Source organism: Haliotis rubra, unplaced genomic scaffold (genome assembly GCF_003918875.1).
Source record: "Haliotis rubra isolate DU_JTF1 unplaced genomic scaffold, ASM391887v1 Scf2, whole genome shotgun sequence".
Classification (NCBI taxonomy): Eukaryota; Metazoa; Mollusca; class Gastropoda; order Lepetellida; family Haliotidae; genus Haliotis; species Haliotis rubra.
Window position 1 is genome coordinate 4,942,862 of NW_025766002.1, and position 27,504 is coordinate 4,970,365.

At 38.1% G+C, this 27,504-nt stretch overlaps 1 protein-coding gene across 1 annotated transcript; it reads right to left on the reverse strand.

Annotated features, from left to right (window-relative positions):
• Window positions 1-567: 567 nt before the first annotated feature.
• Window positions 568-22,894, reverse strand: LOC124275396 (stromal membrane-associated protein 1-like). Its single transcript, XM_046710944.1, is given in 14 exon segments — window positions 568-711; window positions 1,802-1,902; window positions 5,722-5,940; window positions 9,124-9,274; window positions 9,589-9,749; window positions 11,925-11,945; window positions 13,077-13,218; window positions 13,976-14,044; window positions 16,210-16,221; window positions 18,416-18,445; window positions 18,447-18,510; window positions 20,131-20,216; window positions 20,714-20,847; window positions 22,730-22,894. Coding segments are annotated over 14 exon segments (1,338 nt in total). The 5' UTR covers window positions 22,848-22,894; the 3' UTR covers window positions 568-681.
• Between the last annotated feature and the right edge of the window lie 4,610 nt (window positions 22,895-27,504).

Here is a 27,504-nt window from a genome sequence, read left to right on the forward strand (position 1 = left end):
TGTAAAACAGCAATGTGTGTTGGGGATGGAAATTGGTCACATGACAGATGGTTTGATACAAAACAGATTACCATGAAACGACTCGGAAAGAAATAATGGTATTTTATTTATTCATTAAGATTTTATTTACCAGTACATCATGAAGTTTAATAGTCACTTAACACTCAATCATCTCATTGCTTGTTTGCTGCTTATATACAGTAGAAGTTAATTCGCCAGATCGCCAGAATTTCGAACATAAGACTGATGTGTTTTTCATCTCTTCCGGAGTAAATGGATTACTGTGTACTAGTATATCGCCAGATAGGGATTTCCCTGTGATCATAAACACCGCCTGACAGGTTAAGCCACTCTGTTTGATTTCACTGCTATTAGTGGCTGACAAAGAGACAGCTGGCAGTTCCGGCATTACCCCTGAATAATTGCATGATGTAGTCTAAACTGTCAATCCGGGCCAAAATTGCACCACGCGTTTACAGTATTTTGTCAAGAAAACCAAAAGCGTTGTGTCTGACAACATGCATACAGAGCTTCATGTCAGCAGGGGATGGAGAATAGAAATACTGGTCTGCTGCATCTGCTGTTGCTATTGCTGTTGCTGCTGCTGCTGGGGAACATCTGCTGCTGTCCTCCCATCATCATATTACCCCAGCTTTGCTGACCCCCATCATTCCCCTGGCATTACATCTGGCCCATCCCATACATGTTTGGCTGGAAATGGAAATGGGTTATATTTATTCTGTTGTGAGGGTAACAATGTTCTAATAGATACAATGTCTATTCTAAGACAAGCTTGTCTTCAATCATTTGACTGAAAATATGACATACAAAAACTTACATATTTCTTGAATATTTGCTCAACGACTATTTCACTTCAGGAAGTGAACCTCCAATCAATCCATACAATATAAATGTCTATTCATTTGACATTTTCTATCAATTTGACATTTGACATTTTTCCATTGGTAATTTCAGTATCTAACCTTTAGAACCAGAAACAGAATTGGTTTTGTGTTAATTTAAAAAAATGCACTAAAAGTATAAATCATAATTTCAAGTACACAGCAAAATAGTCCATTGTGAAATAATAAATGAAACTCACATACAGTGTTTGCCTGTCTACATACGTGGGTGTCTGGACTTGACCCTCCTATCACGTTAGTCCACTGAGCAGGTTGATATACCATACGACAGTTACACATGGACACCTGACTCAAACACATTATACAGACCTTGCTTATCCCCTAAAGCTAATCGCCAGGCAAGGTAACAAAAAGTACCCCCTTTTAACACCTTTGGGTGCAAAGGACGGGATCAGTGACCATCCACTTTCTAGACAGATGCTAAATCCACTTAACAATAGATGTGGTCTAACATGAGAATTTATCATCCAAAACAGTGTTCCACGGGCGATATTGCTTGTGTGAGATCAAACGATATCTCCTAGGAGTAGATTTTGTACAATGCCCTGACAATGCATTGACATCATGAACTTGATGACATCACAAAGCTATGACATCGCTGCACTTCAAGTCTAATGGCAGTACCGTGTTCAGTGATGTACATTTATCACTGAAAACTAATGAAGAGTGATTTGAGATGATAAATAGAATCTCACCCGGGTGTCTTTTGATATCAAATATATCAACACTCAATGATAAAAATATATATATCCTTGGCAAGCCTTGGATATTTGTAACTTTATCAACTTGTGGTGATATATTTGATATCAAAAGACACCCGGATGAGATTCTCTATATGTAAAACACATATTGCCCTTCATATCACTGCCAGACCTCACCTGTTGCATTCCCATCATGCCTTGTTGATACTGCATGCCCTGCTGCCCTGGCATGGCACCTCCATACATGCCCATGTTCTGCTGGGGCATGTACATGCCTCCTGGAATGAACAATCAACTTCGATAAATCTACTGTCCTTGAGTAATCCAGCATTACAGAATCATATATCAGTTTGAACAGACTTTCAGTTATTGACTGAGATCAGATTTCACAATGATGACCTGACATTGAAAACTGAGTGTCTTCATGAGAGTTCCTAATTTTGTTGAATTTTTCTTTCACACCACACTCAGCAATATTTCAGATGTATAGAATGAGTCTGTAAAATAGTGATTGGGATACAATGACAGTGAATCAGATGCAAAAATATGTCTCAGCCAAGTCAGCAAGTCAAATCTGCCAATTGAATCCTAGTTTGCTGAAGACTAGTTCATCATGGGCGACTCAGTATAGCAGTGTAACAAGTAATACTGAGCCTAAGTTCACTGCATTTTAAAAACCACCGTGTCACATTTAAGGGACACAACTCCCAGGAGCAACTTGCAACCACTGAATTTAATATCCCCTGTCTCCTTCAGTTGGTCATATATACAACTCAAAACAGTCTCATGACATTCCTAGTCTTTCATATTACTGTGTTAATCTCTTATGCCATGATAGATTAAATACAGTATTAGAGAAGAATCTGAAGGTCCTTAACATTTTTTAAACAGTACAGCATCATTGTGTTACTTATTTTTCACCAGGCCAATGCAAGGTACAATGTCTGGTTTCATATCACAGAACAATTTGTTTTCCTGTCAGCATGTATTTGATCTCTCTATTAAACATGGACAAAAGGATAAACGTTTTGCATGAGCAAAATAAGCATCAATACCTTCAACTTTATATAGCATGGAAAATAGGTTCAAGTGACATACTGTTAAGGATACTAACATTCTCTACAAAATCAAAACTTATTGAACAGGGGAAAATAACCCCCCAAAAAGATTTAATTCTAAACTATTTTGCCTAAATATATAAATAAATGTATCATTAAGAAACAAGCAAAATCCAAACTGAATGAACATGAGAAAGAGCATGACTGTGCACAGAAAAAATATCTTCTATTTGGACCTGGAAGATTACACCATCTTTCAGGTGAGATGACTATGGGACTACAGAGGGTGTAGTTTTGGCTGGAAGCGGGTACAGGAGTAAGGTTGGAAATTGGTGTGGGTATGTACATGTGTGTTTGGAACAGTGTGGCACTGTGTGGGTCTGTGTGTTGTGTGTGTGTGTTTGGAACAGTGTGGCACTGTGTGGGTCTGTGTGTTGTGTGTTGTGTGTTTGGAACAGTGTGGCACTGTGTGGGTCTGCGTGTTGTGTGTTTGGAACAGTGTGGCACTGTGTGGGTCTGCGTGTTGTGTGTTTGGAACAGTGTGGCACTGTGTGTATCTGTTTCTTGTCATTTTGGAACAGTGTGGCACTGTGTGGGTCTGCGTGTTGTGTGTTTGGAACAGTGTGGCACTGTGTGGGTCTGCGTGTTGTGTGTTTGGAACAGTGTGGCACTGTGTGGGTCTGTGTGTTGTGTGTTTGGAACAGTGTGGCACTGGTGTATCTGTTTGTTGTTGGTTTGGAACAATGTGGCACTGTGTGGGTCTGTGTTGTGGGTTTGGAACAGTGTGGGCCTGTGTGGCACTGTGTGGGTCTGTGTAGGGTTTGGAACAGTGTGGCACTGTGTGGGTCTGCGTGTTGTGTGTTTGGGAGTGAGTGATTGAGTGAGTTTAGTTTTACGCGCACTCAGCAATATTGTGGCTATATGGGTCTGTGTGTTGTCTGTTTAAACAATGTGGCACTGGACCAGACAATCCAGTGATCAACAGCATGAGCATAGATCTGTTTGTTGTGGGGAACCGATGACATGTGTGTCAACCAAGTGTTTGAAACTGACCACCGATCCCCGTTAATTGCCTCTTGGAACAAGATAGTCGCCTTTTATGGCAAGCACATGGGTTGCTGAAGACCTATTCTACCCGGATCTCACGGGTTTGTGTGTGTTTGGAACAGTGTGGCACTGGTGTATCTGTTTGTTGTTGGTTTGGAACAATGTGGCACTGTGTGGGTCTGTGTTGTGGGTTTGGAACAGTGTGGGCCTGTGTGGCACTGTGTGGGTCTGTGTAGGGTTTGGAACAGTGTGGCACTGTGTGGGTCTGTGTGTTGTGTGTTTGGAACAGTGTGGCACTGGTGTATCTGTTTGTTGTGGGTTTGGAACAGTGTGGCACTGTGTGGGTCTGTGTGTTGTGGGTTTGGAACAGTGTGGCACTGTGTGGGTCTGTGTGTTGTGGGTTTGGAACAGTGTGGCACTGTGTGGGTCTGTGTGTTGTGGGTTTGGAACAGTGTGGGCCTGTGTGTATCTGTTTGTTGTTGGTTTGGAACAGTATGGCACTGTGTGGGTCTGTGTATGGTTTGGAACAACGAGGCCCTGTGTGGCACTGTGTGGGTCTGTATGTTGTCAGTTTGGAACAGTGTGGCACTGTGTGGGTCTGTGTGTTGTCAGTTTGGAACAGTGTGGCACTGTGTGGGTCTGTGTGTTGTGGGTTTGGACCAGTGTGGCACTGTGTGGGCCTGTGTGTTGTGGGTTTGGAACAGTGGGGCATGAGAAGGACCAGTCAATAGTTAATTATAAATGAAACTGTCAGTAATACTATAACTAATTGAAAACTACTAACAATTTGCATTTTAACATGCATAAAGGAGAGAAGTATGTTTCTTGCTTTAAATGCCCTATACACGGATGGCAAAACATATCATAGTCCTCAACACATCATACAAAACAAATAAACGTTCTTGATAATAACATTCTGTAGATATTTCTAACTGAAAAATGAATCCAACACATACATGTCCTAAGGCAAAGAGGCCTCACAATTTGAATGGAATTTGTCAAAGATTTTTAACATGTGACATGCATCAAGAGCAGCAGGCTAGCAAAGAGCCCACCTCAGAACAACCATGTATAAACACAAAGACTGGAGTTCAGGTAACAGTCTCACATATAGAAAAAGCCACAAGCAGGGGATGGAGGGAATTTCTCCACACAAAACAAAACAAAATGGGAAATTAACAGCAAAAAACGTAGTTACCAAGAAGAAAAAAAAGAAATCAGAGCTTCAGGCAGGTTCTAAGCAGTGGTACCAATAAGCTGCATATCTGTGTAAATTACGCAAATCTTTATGTGAAAACTCAATTCCTATTACGGCTATTGGGTACAAGTACGCTTGAATTTTTGTAAATACTCAATAACTGTGATCTTACATGCGTACACACAAAAATGTCAAATCTTAGCTTGCGTACTGGTGGAGAGATAAAATAACTTAGGTATATTGAGAGGTTCTATTTCAAGACATGAACTTGATAACTTGCAGTCTTTCTTATCATTTCTGATATTACAGATCAAATATAAATAACAAACACTAATATTTAAACTTTATTATATTTTTAAAAAATGAATGGGAAATGGCAAAATACCCAATTTAGTTTGAGTGAGGTGAGTACAATTTATTTGGTTACTCAAAGGAAACTTAGGATACCCAGTTGAGATGAACACAAGCGAGTACACAACTCAATGACCCAAAAAGTTATCTGTAGCTCTGTTCTAAGTACCTGTTGGTAAAATGACTCCTCTGCTAACATAACTGGCAGGACATTCAGTGCCAGGGGGATATTTTATTCACACATGAAACGTTTGTATTATTTCAAGGTGTCTTTAAGCAGGGACACATAGCAATCTCAAGTTCTGTTTAACAGAGTTCAAGCTAAGATCAGAAGAATAGGATAAGCAAGATAAGATAGATTCCAAGTGAATCCCAAGGGAGGTAAGTCAGCATGCAAGAGAATCCAAAATGCACCAAACCCTTTTCCCAATTTGTAATTCTACCTGCATCGTAGTAAAATAGCCCTTGTGGCATTAAACACATTTGAGGCTGGGTCATTGGTTGATGAAACATCTGCTGATTGGTGGAAATCTGACTACTTGACATCTGATTGGTCGACAGGTGCGGTGCTGATTGTACGGAGAGTTGTGAGGGTGTCGGCAGAAGGCCAGCTTGACTCGGTGTAAACTGTAGCAAATCTCCACTGCTTGGTGCAGATGTTGCTAACAATAACAGCACAGCTCATACAGTGAATTCACAAAAGAAGACGCTAGATAATCCAAACTAAGCTCAAAGCAAACAATGTTACATCCTTGACACCAGGTGGTCCTACACACCTACCTCTGGACTAATGGCAACCTTCGATCACTAAATGTACAGCGCTGTAGCCCTTATACAGTCAACCACTCAAACACTAATTCACAGCACATCAAATCTAGGTGAATGTGCCTGCTGTTACATGCTGCACTCAGTGATATTTAATCTGTATGACAGTAGACTGAAGAAAAAGATTTAATCGGGACAGGACAATCAAGTGATCTGTCTGGTAATAATACAGACTTATAGCCAAAAACAGAGTTGTGTTTTGGAGTAAGTTCCATCCCTTTTACACCTTAACGTACCCCTTCCATTGTGTTGTCTGTTTGGACAAAACCTCCATGGAACAATTCCAACCCAAAATACCCACAGGGACAAATTTAGATCAGGGACTGCACCCTTTGACAACACCATAATTTGACCAAATTGCAAGGAACACAAAAATGGTGGTTCCATTCCTTACAATAAGGTCGACTTCTGGGCCCTGTTCCACACAGTCCTCCTCCAGCTGTTGAGTGAGTTTGGTTTTACACCACTTGTAGCAATATTCCAGCAATATCACAGCAGGGGACACTAGAAATGAGCTTCACACATTGTACCCATGTGGGGAATCGAACCAAGGTTTTTTGTGTAACTAGCGAACGCTTCAACCACTAGGCTGTCTCATCGCCCCCGGCTGAGATAGGCTACGACAATGATAGCACGTGAGAGTTCAGCCTAGTGTTATGAATATCTAATGGAACCGGGTCCTCGGTATAACGTGATAGTGATTGACGGTTACCAATAATCATATTCTAGAGGTAGCATTTCGGAGCATCAACTCTGGGATCAAGTGTATGTTGGTTAGTATTGTTAGCAATGTAAGCCCAAAGAAAGCACAACTTCACATACAGCATCAACATGGTTAACGATCAGTACTCAAAACACACAAATACACATACATTACACATATGTGTACAGAAGATACAGTGAGCTGTTACAAGTAATATTGGACAGTGTATGTATGACAAGAGAGGGAAAATGTATGAAACTAGAATTCATTAATAAGGTGTCACATGACAATCTCTTAAAAGTCAACCTCCGCATGGCATGACTTAGCATGGGTCGCGCCAACAGAGACCAGAGTACCCGTAAGTATGTTCCATCAACGACAGAGACACCATTACGAGAATATTACATAATAAAGATTACCGGTGTTTGTTTACCTTTTTAACGATCACTGCTTGCATCAACAACAGAGACGCCATTTGGAAAGTGGATATACAACGTAAGTGTTGGTGAGAATATTACATAATAAAGATTACCGGTGTATTGTGGCAACATGTGTTTGTGTTCCTTTTATATCGGACAATCACTGCTTGCATCAAGTTCATATATATATATATGACAATAAGAAAAATAGTCCACTAACAATAAACACGCGACAAACTCATCCGACAGACAACTGGCAGTTACCAATAATTATAACTTTGGTCCACATTATTCAAAGAATACACAGTCATATATATTGTGTCTACTCACGGATCGAAACGAAGTGTAGTTGACAGAAAATGCATAATATATTTTGCTTCTCTAAATATCATATTTATTGTAGCAACAAACTGGCTTGCTTATTTTACCCCATTCAACAATCACAAACTGTTTATCCGCCTCGTTCCATGTCGCGTGCTTACCACGTTCATGATGGTCCGATATAACCTTAGTGTTAATTATATATTTTTACATAAAAACTATTACACAATGCTAGGATATATTTCTTTTGGTGCCCCTTTGGTTAAATAATAGTATTCAATCAATAGAATTCATCCCGCTATATTATTGTGCATGTTTGAACATGTTCAAGGGGAAACGTGCACAGCTGATTGCTATTTCCGGTTTTGTGTAATTGAGACAAATACGCACGGTAATCTTAATTAATTTATAGAGCAAAAACTGTAACTAAAATTACACAATGCTAGGATATATTTCTTTGGGTTAAATAACGGTATTCTGTATTATATTTTACTGATGACTGCGCCAGAATTCGTCCCGCTATATTATTGTGCATGTTTGAACTTATTCGGCGGGAAACGTGTGCACAGCTGATTGCTATTTCGGCTTTGTGTAATGCGAGACAAATACGACGCTTAATCTTAATCCCTGCAAATAAAACAATGTCCAGCAAAACCAACTTATAAGCTTAAATGGTAATTAATCTTGTCTAGTGATGTTTAATTGCAAATTTGACGCCTCTACTGACAAAGTCGTCTTCTGTTGTTTGTTCACGCTGAAGTGATACGATGTTGTTTTTTTACCCTGGAAAAAGTTTGACGAAAAGTGTAACTCATGGATAAGACGACCCCTTTCTACAGACCGCTTTTTTTGGTCCTCAAAATTCGCTTATAGGACGGTCATATACGGTACATATTTAGATATCAAACTGGCTGCATCGTTTGCTCTCCGTAAGTCTTCGATGACAGCACGGAGCCGCATACAACCTATGTAAAAAAAGGATGATCGCCACGCGAAATCGAAATAGTGTTACATGTTTTAGGATATTTTCTCAGTGAAACTAAACCATTCTATCAAAGATGTTTAATTAGACGTGCAGACTCGTCAAAAATAAAAGAGTTAAGAAATATGTACATGATATTGAATGGACGATGCAAGATGTGACAAATCGTCACATTTTTCTGGCCTGTGGCAGAGGTACTATGCTGGCTTGCTGCATGGAACTCTGGGTAGGAGAGTGCCTTCAGTTAAAATCATCCATACAACTTGAAGAAGTCAAACAACACTGGCTAGTTTTATAGTTCTATAGTTAATCTGTCATATGCCAGTTCTATCACAAGACATAACACATTAACTTGAGAAACATGAAAGAATAAGGTGGTCTTTAGAATCTTTTAAGTAGTATATGCACACACACACAGACCCTTAGCCAGGGATCTGAATGTTTTATCTTCACCTATCAGAACACTTCAGATTTGCTAAGGCTTGTATGAAAAGAACCGACAAAAAACATTTTCAAAATCTTTCATTTCATTATATTTTCCAAAACTCTTGTCTGTTTTATTAAGTGTAGTTTACAGAGAGCAACATCTCCTCACCTGGCACACCAAACATCTGCGGCTGCTGCTGTTGTCCGCCGCCACTGCCACCACTACCATACAGAGCCAGGATGGATTCCTTAGTAGATTTCTCAGATCCTCCCTTGTCAGTCCCTGCATCTTCGAACAGGTTGGCCTCCAAAGTGCCATTCTAGAGTGATCATAAACATACTATCATCATGCACGTGACAAAGTTTTCAGCAAAGCTCTGAAGAAGACATACTAATGGCAGTATCTGACATGCAAAACAGGCAGTTTGTCACAACTAGAACCAGAATGAACACTGGTGACTGAAAAACTATTTGGTGATCAGCATGAACACGATATTATTAACACAGCCGCAAAGACACACACACTTGGCATAAGTTTCATCATACATAAAATATGTATTTCTGTCATTAATATTTGTATCATTAAAAATTATAATCCTTAAGCAAATATTCACTCCTGCCTGTCACCACTGACCTGTTGTCCCCCTTGAGTTTGGTTGGCCCCCACCCCCAGGGCAGCCCCTGCACCCCCTGACACAGGTTGAGCTGGTTGGGTTGGGTTAGGGGTGTTACCAAATATGTCGGCCAGTAAGTCACCTCCACCATTAGGTTGTTGTGATGTTGGAGACGAGGCATCTGCAACAAGGAGACACTGTATGGAAAACACGTCCTAACTTCCTCACTGAACATGACATGATTCGTGATTTAGAACCTTAATATGGAAGGAAAACCAAAAGTGTTGCAGGTCATAAACTATTATCACTTGATGAAAACCATGAACACTGGCCTGACACTGAGATCATAATTACAGCAAATAACAATAATCCAGGAATATATGACTCATAGACAACATACAGATAGATGATCTGCCTAAGGCCACTGCTTCAATCTTCTTTGTCAGCTTGTTTAATGTATCCTCGATAATCTCCTGGGTATACGTTCAGATAAATCTCCACTAGTATACCCTGGAGATTATGGAGGATGGTTTCATGTCACACCCACTAGTATTCCTGTGATATGACACAGGTCTATAAATAAGCCCGGACCAGACAATCCAGTGATTGTCACTCTGAGCCAGTTCCATGCAATCATTTAGTGGGACCCTTGTCTGCAGTGAGTCAACTAATCTCACCTGTCCTTCTTGATTATGCCATTATCCCTTACTATACAACAATGACTTGACAACTACAACGTACAGAGTACAGCTACATGAAGCAACTGTGTAACTAATTCAATTTTATCACTGGGTTTAAAGTTAATTTTTTCATAACCTAAACAGCAACCCTAGGAATGCGTGGTCTCAGGTACCTCAATTACCCCTAAGTTTGTCATGGTGATTACACAGCTTATCAAAGTAACACTGAGAGTTGGTGTATTGTTGCCATTTCAAGTTGATCATGGAAATAAAACTTTTAAAAAAATCTTAAAGTTTAAAGAAATTAAAAAAAAACAAAACAAAACATTTATAATGAAAACTCACAGAATTGTACTCCATCCCTTTATATTTTCAGAAACTTTTGTGAAAGAAAAGTAGATCTTGCTTTTCATGCAAGGTTTATGAAATTTTGGGTCACAGGATCCAAAGACATAACAACTGATACTTGATCAATTCTTATACACTATTGCACATATAATATATCAAGATTATATACTGTATACTACTACTTTAGGTGCTGGAAAGAATTACACAAGTACATGCTAATATCAACAGTGTATAGCAATATCAAGACATTCAGAATCAGAATCAGAGATGATTTAATGCATAAATGTAACATTCAATCAAACCGACCTCCTTCCACTCTGTGACTGTCTGAGTGAATAAATTAGGTTTGTATGTTTATATCTTACACAGCTTTCAGCTTAACCTGGGAGCAAATCTAGGAATAAATCATCTTAAATGTCTGCTACTTTGGTGAATGCCATGAGGACACAAAGCATGATAGAGTGTCTTGCAGACCATCAACAGAGCAAACAGTGGAGTCGAACCATTGATCAGCACAGCCTGGCAGGGTTAAGGGAGGCAACTATATAGTCTATATCAGTTTCCCTGCATCAGGCATCTTGGTCTCTGCACCCTTTATCAAATAAACAATCAATGGTCAAGAAGAACCTCACCCAGTAACCTAGTACAATCTCTGACTTAGGACATAATGCCCTAAGTCAATACAGGACGAACAGGGTCCTCCTGACTTGTACTGGGCCCCTACCATCACCAAATAATCAGATAACAGGAGACAGCAGTCAGAAAGAGAACAGATTCCAGTGAACAAAACTGAATGAACAAGTGCTCAAGACTTAGCCATAGGTCTGTGAACCTAACATCATTTCCTCTTTACTGGAAGTAATCAGGCATAATGCAACTCTGGGTGCGCTTCTAGTACATGACAGACAATGAAGTAAAACTCTATAGTAACTTAACACCAGGCAGAGTAATAAGGCTTGTCATTCAAGAAGAATCAAGTGGCTGACTGAGTGACTGAGTTTGGTTTTACGCCCGCGTTTAGCAATATTCCAGCAACATCACGGCGGGGCACACCAGAAATGGGCTTTACACATTGTGCCCATGTGGGGATTCGAACCCAGGTCTTCGGCGTGACGAGACAACGCTTTAACCATTAGGCTACCCCACAGCCCCTGAGAATCAAGTGGAATGAGGCCAGGTAATAATGCCCCATATTAATTTCTATGTTAGCCATTAACTTCTATGCCAGTATGTCACATACCTAAGGTCAAGTCTCGAGCATACTTCCAAACAAAAAACAATGAGGTTGATGAAAAGAACATAAGCAAGAAGATGAAATCAGTACTTACTTTGGGACATATAATATGTCTCTGTTACAACAAAGCAGGTACAGAATGTTACATCATGGGAGTTAGCACACAAACCTGAACATGAACTATGCATGGAAATAGGCAGAAATTAATGAGTCTCAAACTGTTCTCAAGTAACGTGATTTTAATTTCTTCAAACATTGAAGCATGAAAATCAATCAGTAATATTTTAATCCTTTTTGTCTACAATCACGTGTAGCTGAAATTAACGACTACCACCACCATGACCACTGCCTGGAGGACACAGACTCTACCTGAACTTAAACATGTAATAGGTCAAATGTCCAATGTAGCTTTCATAAATTGCATTAAATTTCATGATAAACGGCAAAGGTAAATAATTACCATGATTACTGTTCATTCAATATCATTTACAAATGTCACCAAGTTTGATACAATGCTCAGAACTGCTTAAATGCAACTTTTGTTCAAATATCTTTATACAAGCTGAAAAACTCACCAAGGGTTTCATACAAAATTTATTATTCAATATAACTGAAATCCATTATCACAAACAAATGGTAAACAAAAATATGACGAAAACAATTGTTTTTATTTACCTCTATTTAACTATTTCAATCATGTTCATATAGGTATATCAATGACCTAAATCTACAGGACAGGTAAATGTAAGATATCGCCTCAACAGGGCTAAAGTGATCATCACACTGTGTAAGACAATGACACTTTGTGTTTTTTATTCAACCAGGTATCTCTAATACCTAACTTAACAGCACAGATGAATGTACCAGGTAAGTTTTTATTTTGTTTACTTGTTTAACGCAGCACTCAGCAATATGCCAGCTATATGGCGGTAATCTATAAATAATCGAGTCTGGACCAGACAATCCAGTTATCAACATCATGAAGATCAATCTATGCAAATGGAATTACGATGACATGTGTCAACCAAGTCAGAGAGCCTAACCACCTGATCCCGTTAGTCACCTCTTACTTCAACCATAGGTTGCTAAAGACCAATTTTAACCCTGATCTTGACAGACAGGCACATGAAAGATATCTCCTCAACAAGGTTAAAGTGATGATCATGCTGTGTACAACGACACTATATCTCCAGGTATCTCCGTGATCTAAATTTACAGTACAGGTAAATATAAGACATCTCCTCACCTAGACCAATGAGGTCTGCAGCAGCTGTGCTTGGCTGTGGCTGCTGGACTGGGGGTGGGGACTTGGTCGGAGATTTGGCCTGTTCCGGGGACGACTTCTTCTCTCGGCTGGAGCTGGAGCTGCTGGCTGATGATTTGGGGACCTAAAGACAAGACATGATGATCTACAGTGTGAGTTTGTTTTCATTTACTCATGGCGTCACAGACCCGACACTCTGACGCATAGTTTGTTTTAAATACAGGACCAGCATTTCAATTGTATTACTTGACTATTAAGTATTCACATCAATGAGAAGCCCCATAAGACAAGTTTCCAACCACACCTGAGACACATGAAACGATCGACCTGCAAACAAGCTTGTAACTAGCACAGAGATTCCAGTATAACCTTAGATCCACAAATAAGTCCTACAAGCCAACACGGGCAGCGTTTCAGCCATTATTTGTGGTTCATGTTCCGAGATTTAACCCTGAACAGGGATATGTATGAATGTTTGACTTGGGAAATAAGAGGTGAGGTGAAATTGGGTTTTACGTCGTGCTTGAGAATATTTCGCTCATATGACGACGTGCATGCGTGTTTATGTGTATGTGCGCCTGCTTGTACTAGCCCAGACTGAAGCTGGTTTTATAGTGCTAGCCCACTGAGATACCATGCCGCAGTAAAGCAGAAATACCCCACTCAGACACATTATACTGACTCCGAGCCGACCAGTCCTTGTTGTACCCATTAATGCCGAGCGCCAGGCAGGGACCAACAAGTACCATATTTTAACGTCTTTTGGTATGACGCGGTCAGGGATTGAACCCGCGACCTTCCGCTCTCCGGGCGGACGCTCCAACCACTACACCACGGAAGCGGTCTGGGAAATAAGAACATCCCACTAATGCACTACTTACTGAGCTGAGTTGGATGGTAGAAGCTGGTTTGGACTTAGAACGTTTCTTTTCTCTATCATCTTCTAGCCACTGAAATCAGAACATTTGACAGTGAACATAGATACACCTCGTAACATGGAACATGTCCGAGACAACAAGGATTACACATGTATACGAAAACACTACAAATACAATACAAAACCTATTGCTAAATTCAAAGAATTTTATAAACAGTTTAGCAACAATGTCATAGAAATACATATGTATATGATCTAACTAAATACACTTGTAGTAATACCAGGGATAGAAATACTTTTTTTTCTAAGTGTGCCTTAGGGCACCAGACAAATATTTTAGGTGTGCCTTTCAGAAATTGAGTATGCCCACATGCTTTTAGAATGTATGGTATTATTCAATTTGGAAAAAAATAATTGTTTGGGGGATTAAATGACTAAATGTGAGTGATGTCTCTGAAAAATAAGGCGTGTCAAAAGGGCACCGAGAACATTTTTTAGCCGTGCCATTTCAATATTTACCGTGCCATGGCACACTAATATATGGGGTATTTCGAACCCTGAATACTATTGGATTTAGCAACCATGATTATCAACAAATCCTGGCAAGCAACTCTGGACACCAACTTTGTACACCTTGGTGCCAGAGGAAATACAGCAGTCTGAAATAGTCTTAGTGAGATATTATTCCACCCAGTAACATTTTGAAAGGATGTGATCTAAACATTAAAATATTACTATATTATGTAAATTCAACTTGTTCAATTCAACAGTTCCTATCAATTCGTCTGATAATTAAATTCAGAACTATTTCTTAAAAAAACACTTCCTTCTATACTTGCATTTTGAATGACAGAAACATTAATACTCCAAAACAACCTTGATAAAGAATGTGTTTATTCTAATTACCACAAATTAAACAAAGGGCTAACAAATAATATATAACCAAATCATAACAAATTCCCACAAGTAAAAAATCATTGTAGAGGGATTGAAAACATGCTGGAACCATAATCAAAAATACAAATCTCCATGGCTCCAATCCACACAGCAATCTTGGCACTAAAACGATCATAAGCCCATATTAAAGTTTGAGAGTTTCGATCGTCTTAGCGCTAAGTCAGCTTTTGTGGAATGGGTCCGGGAGTCTATCTAACAGTAGGACATGGAAGTTTACATAAGATAATTACATGCATCAACAATCCTGCTGCTGACATTCCCTCACCAAAATGTTCATAATGACCTTGAAATATACACAACTGTAGTACACTCACACTCAAGTGTTTATCTTGTGGATCAGTGAGTGAGTGAGTGAGTGAGTATGGTTGTTTTTACGCCACTTTTAGCAATATTCCAGCAATATCACAGTGGGGGACTTCAGAAATGGGCTTCACACATTGTACCCATGTGGTGAATCAAACCCTGGTCTTCGGTGTGACAACCAGACGCTTTAACCACTTATAACTAGGCTACCCCATCTCCCCTCTTGTGGATCAGGACCAATGAGACCAAACAGTACATAGATTGTACAATGTATTGCATTATTTAATAACAAGCTGTGGTACTGGTACATTCATGAATGAGTGAGTGAGTTTAGGTTTACGTCGCACTCAGCAATATTCCAGCTCATGGCGGCAGTCTGTAAAAAATTGAGTCTGGACCAGACAATCCAGTGTTCAGCATGAGCATCGATCTGCGCAATTGGGAACCGATGACATGTGTCAACCAGTCAGAGAGCCTGACCACCCGATCCCGTTGGTCGCCTCTTACGACAAGCATGGGTTACTGCAGATCAATTCTAACCCGGATCTGCAAGGGTTGTACATTCATGAAACATGAGAAGGCTTTCATGTTTCTTTATCCTCTAAAGTGAATAGATGTAGCTCTGATATTTATGCGTTAGCACAGTAACAAGTGTAACTATGATTATCATGATTATGTATCTGTAAAAAGAATATTTATTTTGAACTTCATTCATACACAATAACGACAAGCAAGAGCAATATTTCTTATTGGTTCTTCTGTCATGAGATTAATTCACAGTCGGGCCTGTTACAATAAATGTTTTGTAGTAAACAGACTACCATAACTGCTTGAAGTAATGTGTGGCAACTACAGGAAGGTTGTAACTGGTATGGGGTAACCCTGGTAGACCACAATGGGTACTATCTTATTAAACCATAAACAAGAACAGAACACATATCCCATCACCAACCGCTGCCATATCCCATGTCACCTTACCTCACTCTTTGGCTTCAGACACAATTTACAAAGGAAATTTGTTTATGAAGATTTCATAGAGAAAAGATGCAAAACATTTGAAGATTTGATCTTGAACTGTTAATTCACAAATTCCAACATTATCAAAGGACTTTGCCCTTGCACGGAAACGGTCTCTAGAGTCTTAAGTGTCAATTTCCTGTGAGACCATTGTATATTTTGATTTCACGTAGGCTGGTACTTATACAGTGAAGACATGATGGGACATGGATGTCAGCTTCTTGAAACAGTTTACCAAGGTGAAGAGCATCTGGCGTTGATTACCATTAGAGTTTTCAAACAATGAGGAGAAACTCTTACAATAACCAGGCTTTCAGATCTGTTCAATATCTTGGACAATGACGGATCGTATCTCACTACATCCAAAAGTTCTTTAATTTCGGTCATCATCAAAATCATAATAAACAAAAATGTCACATGAAAAGTTTATGAAAGTATAATTAAAATGTGCTATTAATAGTGGTGTAACGATTCATCGATAGTATCGATGTCTGCATCGTCAACTACGCGATACGAGCGCATCAATACAAAACACATTTAGGCAATATATCAGGATATTTATATCTCAAGGGTCCATGATACATCGATGTATCGCCACAAGAGACGATATATCCCGATACTACTTAAATACTACTCAAAGTATGGAGCATTGCATTAGGATTAGGAAGGGAGTCTCTTTGAAATACTTCCAAATTTTAATAACAAACTGAAGAGCCTTATAGGAATTTGTTTGTGTCTGTCATCTTTGTTGCATGAAAAAAGGAGTTGGTGTATCAGTGAAAGAATGTGAACATTTTTCAATCTCTGTGAACTGTAAAAGACTTGTCTTTAAGTAATTGAAACATGTTTTAGTTGTTTGGCAAATAACACCATTTACTAACAACTATGGACGATGTCTTAGCTTTGTTAAGACTGACTGACTGAGTTTGGTTTTACACCACTTTTAGCAATATTCCAGCAACATCACGGCAGGGAACACCAGAAATGGGCTTCACACATTGTACCCTTGTGGGGATTCGAACCAAGGTCTTCGGCGTGACAAGCCAACGCTTTAACCACTAGGCTTAGCTACCCCACCGACCCGCTTTGTTAAGAAAGAGAAGATGAAATTTGTATAAATTACATTGAATTGTCTGTGAAAGCATTGGTGCAGAAACCACTTTCCAAGGGAAACCTAGATCAAGGTATACTGAATATGTTTGATTGTAGTTTCTTAAGCATTAAATGCTGAAACTTTATTACATGAACAGCCTTTTAAGTGTGTGTGAATGTAACACCTGTTCTGCTGTATAACAAATAAAGATTCAGTCATTTTATCTATCATATATGTCCTTTTTTTAGAATCGCAATCATTGTATCATGATGATAATTGTCTCGCGGGATCCTTGCCAATACTTTCATGATATATCGCCTCGCCTCATTAAACTGGTATCAGGATATATCGTCTCGCCACTTAGGCACCGATACACAGCTCTACCTATTAACATAGATCATATCATGATAGCATGAATTGTTGAAAGAAAACACCTTGCTGTGCACTTTCACAAATATTTTGCTAAAATATGAATTAACAAAAAATGTTAGTTAGGGTAGTGATCATGTGTCAAGATGTCAATGCATTGCGGTGAGGTGAGGTGAGGTGAAATTGGGTTTAACGTCGTGCTTGAGAATATTTCGCTCATATGACGACGTGCATGCGTGTGTATGTGTAGGTGCGGCTGCTTGTACTAGCCCAGACTTAAGCTGGTTTTATAGTGCTAGCCCACTGAGATACCATGCCGCAGTGAAGCATGAATACCCCACTCAGACACATTATACTGACTCCGAGCCTTGTTGTACCCATTAATGCCGAGCGCCAGACAGGGACCAACAAGTACCATATTTTAACGTCTTTTGGTATGACGCGGTCGGGGATCGAACCCGCGACCTTCTGCTCTCCGGGCGGACGCTCTAACCACTACACCACGGAGGCGGTCCTCAATGCATTGCCAAATATTTATTTGTTGATAAGGTATACATGCAAATTTATTAATATCTATACTCAGTCATAAAATCAATGACACCTCATGCCATGTGGGTCATCATGGTAATAATGATTATCATTTGACAGATTTTGAAACCAGAAAAAAGTGATCAAGGCTGTTGCCATGGAGACAGATCAACTTACCTCTTTTGGTATAGTTGGTTTAGGTGGAACCCCACTCCCGTGCAAGATATTTCTTATGTTCATATTTGGCTCTTATGAAAGCCTCAAGTGCTCTGCTGTTCGTCAAGGAAACATGTTATAAAATAATATATATCCTGATGACACCATTTGGAAAATTTCTTTAAAATTCCTGTATAAACTAAACGAAACTCAATTACGAAATCCTAGTAACTTCAAAATTCCTTCTGGTGACAGACAAGAAAATATTGCTAACTTGAAAATGTATTGTCATGTAAAAATGAATGAGTCACCGCAAAAACTACAGCATGGTCTGGTCATCCCATTCATGTATGTCTCTGGTATAAAGCATGAACACGATGAATGATGCATTAAAAAAAGTAACAAGAATTACATTATAAAACAGATGCTGCAAATAGCGGAGAGAATAGCAGAACGAAAGCTGCATAAATTAATCTAGACTAGCGCCATCTGTTGCCACTGGTTGCAGCTATGTGGAAATATTCCCCTCAGTAGTGTCATTAACAGCTGTATTAATATTTCTTGTGAAGTCAGCCCACCGTTAATCCCTATTAATATTTTCTTGCAATTTCGATTTTGAAATTCTGGTGGTTCAACACAACCATAGCTTCCTTCAACATGTCTAGCTGCATTTACCATGTCCTTTGGAACAGCCAATGCATCAGTGTCACTGTGTCATTCTGACTGTTGATTTTAATCAGCTGTCAGATCAGGATTGTTCATCCCTACTATTTATAGGCTAAAGCGATACACATGGATTCTATGCCAATTAACATGTTTTATGCATTTTATAATGTTTACATCCTATTGTAATGGATGTTATCTTCTCACCCTTATCCATGTTCTTTCCAAGTGTCTTATTGTGTTTACAAACATTCTTTAGTTTCTCATAATGAAATAAATCATGTGTCTGCACATAGGTATATTACTGATGTTAAATTGCTTTTTGTCAAAAACAGAAGTCAAGTATGTATTCCTCAAAATAACACTGATTTTGATTCTCAAACAAACATCTTTCATTCTTATTTGCATGACATTTGACTATCTGTATTGTATGGTAATGATGTTATATAGAAGAATGTACTATCCAATGTTGAATATATCACGCACATGTCCTGATAGGGATAATCATATTTATAAGAGAATGAAAACTTATATTCTTTGCCCCAAATCAGCAACTAAACGGTATCATCTGGAGTGTTTTGGATTATGCACATGGCTTGGAAATTTAATACCATATTTATTGTTCAATTCAACATTGTAAAACATAGACTAAAAAAGTAAGCAAAAGAATATGTTGAGATGGTCACTGAACTTTAGTGTTATAGTGTTTGAATATATATATGCAATTCATAATCTCAAACATGCCAGAAATAATCTAAAACCGGAAACAGCAATGGTCTGTTTCAGAACATTAACAAAATTTTATGTCTCCATTTAATTCAATATCCAACTAACATAAGTGAGTGAGTGAGTACGGTTTTACGCTGATTTTAACAATATTCCAGCAATATCATAGTGGGGGACATCAGAAATGGGCCTCACACATTGTTCAATGAGGGGAATCAAACCCGGGTCTTAGGTGTGATGAGCCAACACTATATCCACTAGGCTACCCATCGCCCCCAACAAACATAAACAATTCTCCTAATGTCTTTGTTTATGTCAAGATCATTTGGTGTGACTGTTTAGGATACGAATCTGTCTGTGGTCGGCGGAAGCTATCAGGGATGTTAGCCTCGTATGCAGCCCTTGCACGGCTGTTGCCAACCTCCTGCATCATCTGAAACAAAAACAACCGACATGTTCTGGATGCACATGATAAAAGACCACCATTTTATTTGGGTTAATACTATTTTGTTGAACCACACTGCTCAGTATGGATGACCTGAGGTGGCATATCCACTTCTGTGTAAGTCTGTAATACATGGCACCACAACCACGTGAGGAGAGATAAAATGGTCAAGACTACTACATTTATTATAGTACACTTCAGTACACACACACACAGACTGTTCTTACTGTGTCACTGTTGACAACACTAGTGGCATTTTTATTTTCTATATCGAAATCTTATAATCCCAGAGCAAACAACTTAAAAAACACAAGGATTATTCAATCTACTGCTACAATCCTACAAGATACCATGATGTAAATACAATGAAGTGTAAATTGGGCTTGGTAAAATTATTGAGTGGGGTATTCATCATCAGTCAAGCCAGAGCCAACCCTGAACCACAAAGATAGTACAGTACTGTCAGTAGTTTGCGATATACTTACGGCCACTTGTTCTGGGGTCCATGTGTCCAGGTTGACCGACTTCACCCTTGATATGTGGACCCCAAGGTTTCTGTGTATACCAGCACAGCGGATACACAGGAAGATGCCCAGATTCCATGATGCCCACCTCGGCCCTACAATACCAATCCAAAGACAAATTACTATGTACATCGCGTGGCCACATTATTACATACAATTGTAATGGCGTTGATATCGTATATAGCGATGTCCATTTTTAAATTACTGCTACTCAAATTGCGAGTCAAAAATGACACCAAGTATCATCGTAATATTTTCTAACATGATCGACCATGATGTCACGTGTCTGTCATGTGACTCTATTTTTAATCTATTTGTCGTCTGCTACATATTCTGGCTATTCCCGGCAACAATGGGGAAATCGGCTGATTTGTCGGATCCACTTTAGAAATTAATTATAAAAAAGTTTCAAAGTGGCAAAAAATGTTTTAACATTGCAAGATTCTTTGGAATGCCTTGAAGCAGCGTATATTCGGTGTTACAGCAGCTTAATCGATGTGGATCAGTTAAGAATGCGCCCAGAACAGGTCATATGAAAACTGACTCCTCGGGACAATCAACAACTTTTGAGGTTGGTCAGAGACAATAGGATTTCACCTTTGGGTGAAATAACTGAGAATTTGAACAACAATAGGGTTACATGTGTATCACTGTAAGGACTGTAAGGAGACGATTATATGAAAATAAATTTCATAGACGTGTTGTTACTAATACTATGTTAGAAAGAAAATCCGAATTCGTGACTATAATGTCAGAAATCGTTAGGCCTGGGCAAGGGCGCAACGATATCGTACAGTGAATAATCACTGGATTTGAGTAATCTTCTCTGACGAGTGTAAAATTATCATTGGGGAAAACAATCGTGTTTTTGTTTGGAGACAGCCCGGTGAAGAATACCTCCTGCAATGTCTTTGTCCGGGACGACAGTCACGCGTCAGTTTGATGGTGTGGGGTTGTACCATTTGTGTTGTTAATGGCAACATAAATATTCAGAAATACACAGAAATCCTCGATGATATGCTTTGGCCAGTTATAGCTAGACATTTTTCTGGCAAACCCGGTACATCTTCCAATATGACAACGCCCCTATACATCAGGCCCGTGTCGTTCAGGATTACAAACGACAAAATGACATTACTGAAATGTTGTGGCCTGCACAGAGTCCAGACGCAAATATTATTGAGAACTGTTGGCTCAACCTACAAATTAAAGGACATTAAAATGTGTGCTTCTAATTTAACATGATTCAGTTTCAAAAACAACAGCATCCAGAGCATAATTGTCAGATACTATTAGATGGAACATGAATAAAATAAAACCAAATCTTTAAAATTGAATGTTAATGTTATGACAAGAATCCCTCCACTGTCATTGATAATTTCAAACACTCCATTATGAGAATATGAAAAAAATAAACACTAGTCTTATCTTGGATACCAATGAAGATTAAATTTACCTGTTATCTTGAATATCTTGATCAATAATTATCTTGATCGATAATTATCTTGATCAATAATTTGACAGTAATTTTAACTCCTAGTCTCCATCGACTATGTAGCAGGTGGAGGTCAAGGATGAAAATTATATGGCTTTCATACAATGAAATGGAATAACTTTCTCATACTTTTCTTAAGGTTACAGATTTATCAGATGGAAATTACGCTTAAATGTGTACTATTAATAACCAGCACAAGGTAAACCTATGAAAAGGGGGTGTTGTATGATTCATAATTATAACAGGTGTTAATTTCAGGATAAACAGAGGTTTCATTCATTACAATGAAAACAGTAAAACATAAAACCCAAAGTCGTATTCATTAAAAGAAATATATGACATTCACCATATGTTATCTGCTATTTCTCGTGTCTTGTCGGTTTTAGAACAAGTGACAGGCTTTCTCCTGGCCACGACGTCAAAATAGAGACACAACATGTCAATTTCCGCGTGTGGAATCGCCGATTATATATTTATCTTACCCTTCGCGTCACAATCAACGCAGTATTTGTTATCGTCATCTTTAAGAAGACTTGATAAAATGGCTTGGAATTTATCCTGTAAAAGCTTCGTGCGTTCTTTTTCTGCCTTTGAAGACATTGTCAAATGATTCTCGAGTTGTGGGTAGGACCGACCAAGGGACGTAACTCAAGAACTTTTTCCGGTTTGCGCAACAATCTATAACTATAACAGAAAATCAAAGAATATCTGTTTTGATTTAACATGCTAAGCTTTGATGTGTACGAATTGATAACTTTTTATGGTATGATAATTATGGTACGTTTATGAAGAAAATATAAATCTGTTCGCGTTTGACAATATAGTCTACTTGACGATGCGCAATGAGATGTTTATGTCTGAGTTATGCGGTTTCTACGTCAGAAGAAAGGGAGGCTACTCTAAAGAATATGAGGCGTTCATCCTTATACTTTAGTTCGTTTCTTGTTTTGCGCCGCAGTCTTACCGCCGAACATATGGGGGAACTGACATAGATGCATGCTATCACATTGTTTTTATTCTTTTCTCACAGCAAGTATCCCCCCGCTACCCCTTAATTATATTTTTCATTAATAGACACAGGTAGAAATGTATAAAGACGAAACCAGTAAACAAACTCTTACAAAACAAAATAAACATAGACAGCGTGTCATTTTCTATCGTGTTTCATTATTTATATGAACCAGTCACCCTTGAGTGCTTAATAAACCGTAACAATGTAACTAATATTCAATATTAGAAAGTCGCAGACGAGGCCAAGGGCTGAGTAAAGAGTTTTAGTTTACTTACCCGGCTAATTCCTTTAAAAGGACAAGGTATGATAAGGGTGGTTTTTGGCCCACAAACAGAATTGGCTGAACACATGTTATTTGTTTAGAGACAAGATAGCTTTGCATAAAAAAGCTATTTTTTAAATGATCTGAGGCCATAATTTCAATGCAGAGGGGCCAAAAATGGGTTTTATCAGTTCCCATGAAAAATAACAAGAAGTCTGAAATATCAGGGTGCCATAATGACTTATATACAACTATCAGTTTATTTACATACAAATAGTATCAGTTTTACATCAGGTATTCATGATGAAGAAACATGTCAACATCAATCACAAGGTTTTAACTTCAAGGGGCCCAATTAGGGTTGCAATACATTGTGGACAGTAATTCAAATACTTGCCAATTGATTACAAAACAACTCATTATTCACAATTTTCTTTGCAAATATAAACTGTAGGTAAATTTTACAACATGTACTTATGATAACCAATCATGTCCTACTAAAAGTCACAGGTCTTGACCTCAAAGGGGCCTATTTCAGGTGAAATTACATTCTTGGCACAGCTTGATTTTAACACCATGTAAGTGTTAAAAGTCAGTATTTACAACATTCTTGCAAATATACAGTAAACATCTCATTCACAACATGTTGTTACAATAACCAATCATGTTGCACTAAAAATCAGGTCTTGACCTCAAAGGGGGCCCATTTCGGGTGAAATTATATTCTTGGCACAGCTTGATTTTGACAGCAAGTAAGTGTTAAAAGTCAGTATTCAAAAATCTTCAAAAAGTAATTATTCACAACTCATTCACTACAAAGATATATAAAACATCCACTTTCACTCTTCATCCACATGGTCATCAATCTCTGAATCAGTTTCTGAATCACTGTCAAAAACTGCAGCATTCAACCATGTATCACTAGAGTTGCTGGAAACAGGCATATTGTCTTGGTGTCTGCCATACCCAGATCTTCTCACAACTGAAAACAGATGACTTTATATCAAAAAGAGAATTCTGTTTTTAAAACTTTGATATTATAAATCTATTCAAGGGTAATATTAATTATTTATTATCAAATGTCAGTAGTCTGGCTTTGAAGGCTTATGCAGATTTAATCACCACTAAGGCATCAGTATTTCTGAAATTCAGTCACATTAAATTACAAAATTGAAAAAAAATTAATATTGATTATTTTTTAACACACATATTATGCTTACCTTCAACCTCAAGTTTTAAGTTGTCATCTTCATGAAATGACACTCCTGAAATCAGACCAAGCAAATTTCTCTTATCTGAAAACAAATATTTGAAATCATAAAAGAATTATCATTATGTTCAAGAAATTGGTGCTTTCTAATTTTTCTAATGCTAAATATGTCAATAGTATAGTTATATAGGGAAGGGAATTGACCTCCAATAGCATAATCAATTGTTGAGGCCACCTTTTGATCAATTATAGATATAAGATAAAAACAGCTGTTAGAGCACATGAAAACAAAGGTAATCAGTCCTCAGTTTCAATATGACAATTGAAACCAATAGTCATTGATTCTGTAAACATAGTTTTAAGAAGAAATAGTGAACGCATTAATTGATTATGTGTTTTGGTTATCGGTGATTGACTGGAAGCCCACAAAATATCCATAAACTAATTATTTGTTTGATCAGTACACCACTAATTAACAGCTCTGGGCAGTTTGTAAATATTTACCATACTAACATTTTGAAACAATGCTTACCTTCTCCAGGTTCTTTATTGTGTGGGAACAAAGGCAACGAGACAGAGTGGAAAAGTCAGTGTCTTTAGGCTTAAACAAGATTTACATGATGTTAATTCAAGTTTGTTTGAATAGTGTAACTTACATTACCAAACTTAAGAAAACATTTTTGATAACATTTGGATTTCATGTGTACAAGTTCAGTTAAACATTGTAAATTGGCTGACCAAACTTTAGAGAAAAAGAGAAAAGAAAAAAACCCATCGGGATTTGAACCTGCATGTCTGATAACAGAAAAAAAAAAAAAATGATAGGTCATCACTGTAACCACTAGGCTACAAATTCTGCTATTACCTCTTGTCATTTTAAGCTTATATATTACACCTTGCAACAATGTGTCACTTGACGTCTGCTTGCTTTTCATTATCTGCTAGACCATGATACAATGTTCTTATTCTAACAATATTAAATGTAGCCTAATATATCCTAGAAAACATCAAGGTACATTATTTTTGTTAAAATGTGTATGTTTATACACAGTTACATCCTGTGGAATGCCAGTGTTATTTGACAGTGCCAGTTGACACAGAGGGGTTTGCTAAACAGATGATAGAACAAATATGATAAAATTCTAGCATAATTACAAAGATTCTCACCTTTAGAATGCTGCCTGATCATATTTTGAAAAATCTTCTCATGTCTTCTTACTTTTCCAGCAGACGATCAACAGGGTCTCAAAAAAACTACCCTTGCTTACCTCAAAGTAATCAGCCTGGAGAGTCCCTTACGATATTGAATTGTTTAATAAACATGCTTGATAAGTTCATTTTAGTGCTCTAAAACATTCAAAATAAATAATGAATCTGGTATAGTTGTGTAAATGTGACGGATAGTTTTCAGAGATATTACTTTACGCCAATGTTTATTTTTGAGATGTTGTATGGGGCAATTTCATATAACAGAAAAATGTACTTTTTTAAACATTTTGATATGAGCAAAAGCGTGACCCACCACAATTTTTTAGGAGTGCATTCTAATTTACTCTCTTCATGTGCGGTGAAAAAATTGGGACGGGTCATGCTTTTGCTCACACTTTTTTATCACTCTGAAAGTATGAAAATGTAGGTTTTTCGAAGATATTGTAAAATAGGTAAACTTTGAGGTCTTCAAAGAGGAAAAAACCCAGCACTAAAACATAAAAAAGGCATATGGAGGTAATTTCAACAATTTATTTAGCATTTTTTATGCTAAAATTATCATGTTGTAGAACTTTGAATATCATGAAATTTTGTGGGCCAATAAGGGCCCTTATCATACCTTGTCCTTTACTACATTAACTAAATCCGTGTATGCATATCTAAGTACCACAACACATAACATGCAGGCATTTCTAATGTTCTATTGTGTTGAGCTTATTTTTAGCACAAGAGTACAATACAGTTATTATTATCGTTTAATTACGAGAAGTGTCAGTATAATATCAAAACTTTGTGGATACTTGTGTTTTTCTGGTGAAAAATGGAAATTCCGAGACATTTTAGCAATGGATCGATCAACGACAGGGTATTCAGAAGACAGTTGCACAATGTTATCAATTCCATATGCTTGCATCCCCAATATACATGGGTCGGTGTTCAGTTTTCAAAGTTCAATCTCCTTTGAATCAGTTTCAATTGATCCGATCCGACACATCCTCTGTGTGAGGAGGGGCGATGGGGTAGACTATAGCTGGTAGTACGCGTCCGCTCGTCACGCTCAAGACCCGGGTTCGATTCCTCTCATGGGTACAATATGTGTGAAGCCCATTTCTGGTGTTCCCTGTCGTGATATTGCTGGAATATTGTATAAAAACGACGTAAAACTAAACTCATTCACTCTGTCTGAGAACAACTCCAAAGAATGAAGGTGGTCTAGATGGATTTTCTAAATAGTCAGTCAGGCTTCTGGATGCATGGTAGGAGTGGAGTACAAAAATCACAAGCTTGTTTCGAATGTAAACGAATGACGCGCCATTATATCATTGCGGATATTTTGTGCCGTTTTCATATATTTTTTATTCCAGATTAGGACAATGCTGATTTACATCTGTCTTGATGCTGTCCATCAACGCCCCGGAGGAACCATAATATAAGCATTTGTGTTTCATATTACTGTATAAGTCATATCAGTATAACCTTTATACTCGATTTCATGACATGACAATTTTTGGTTTTACTGTAAAATGAGCTGAAGGTATTGTTACTGGAAAAGCACATGGTTTTT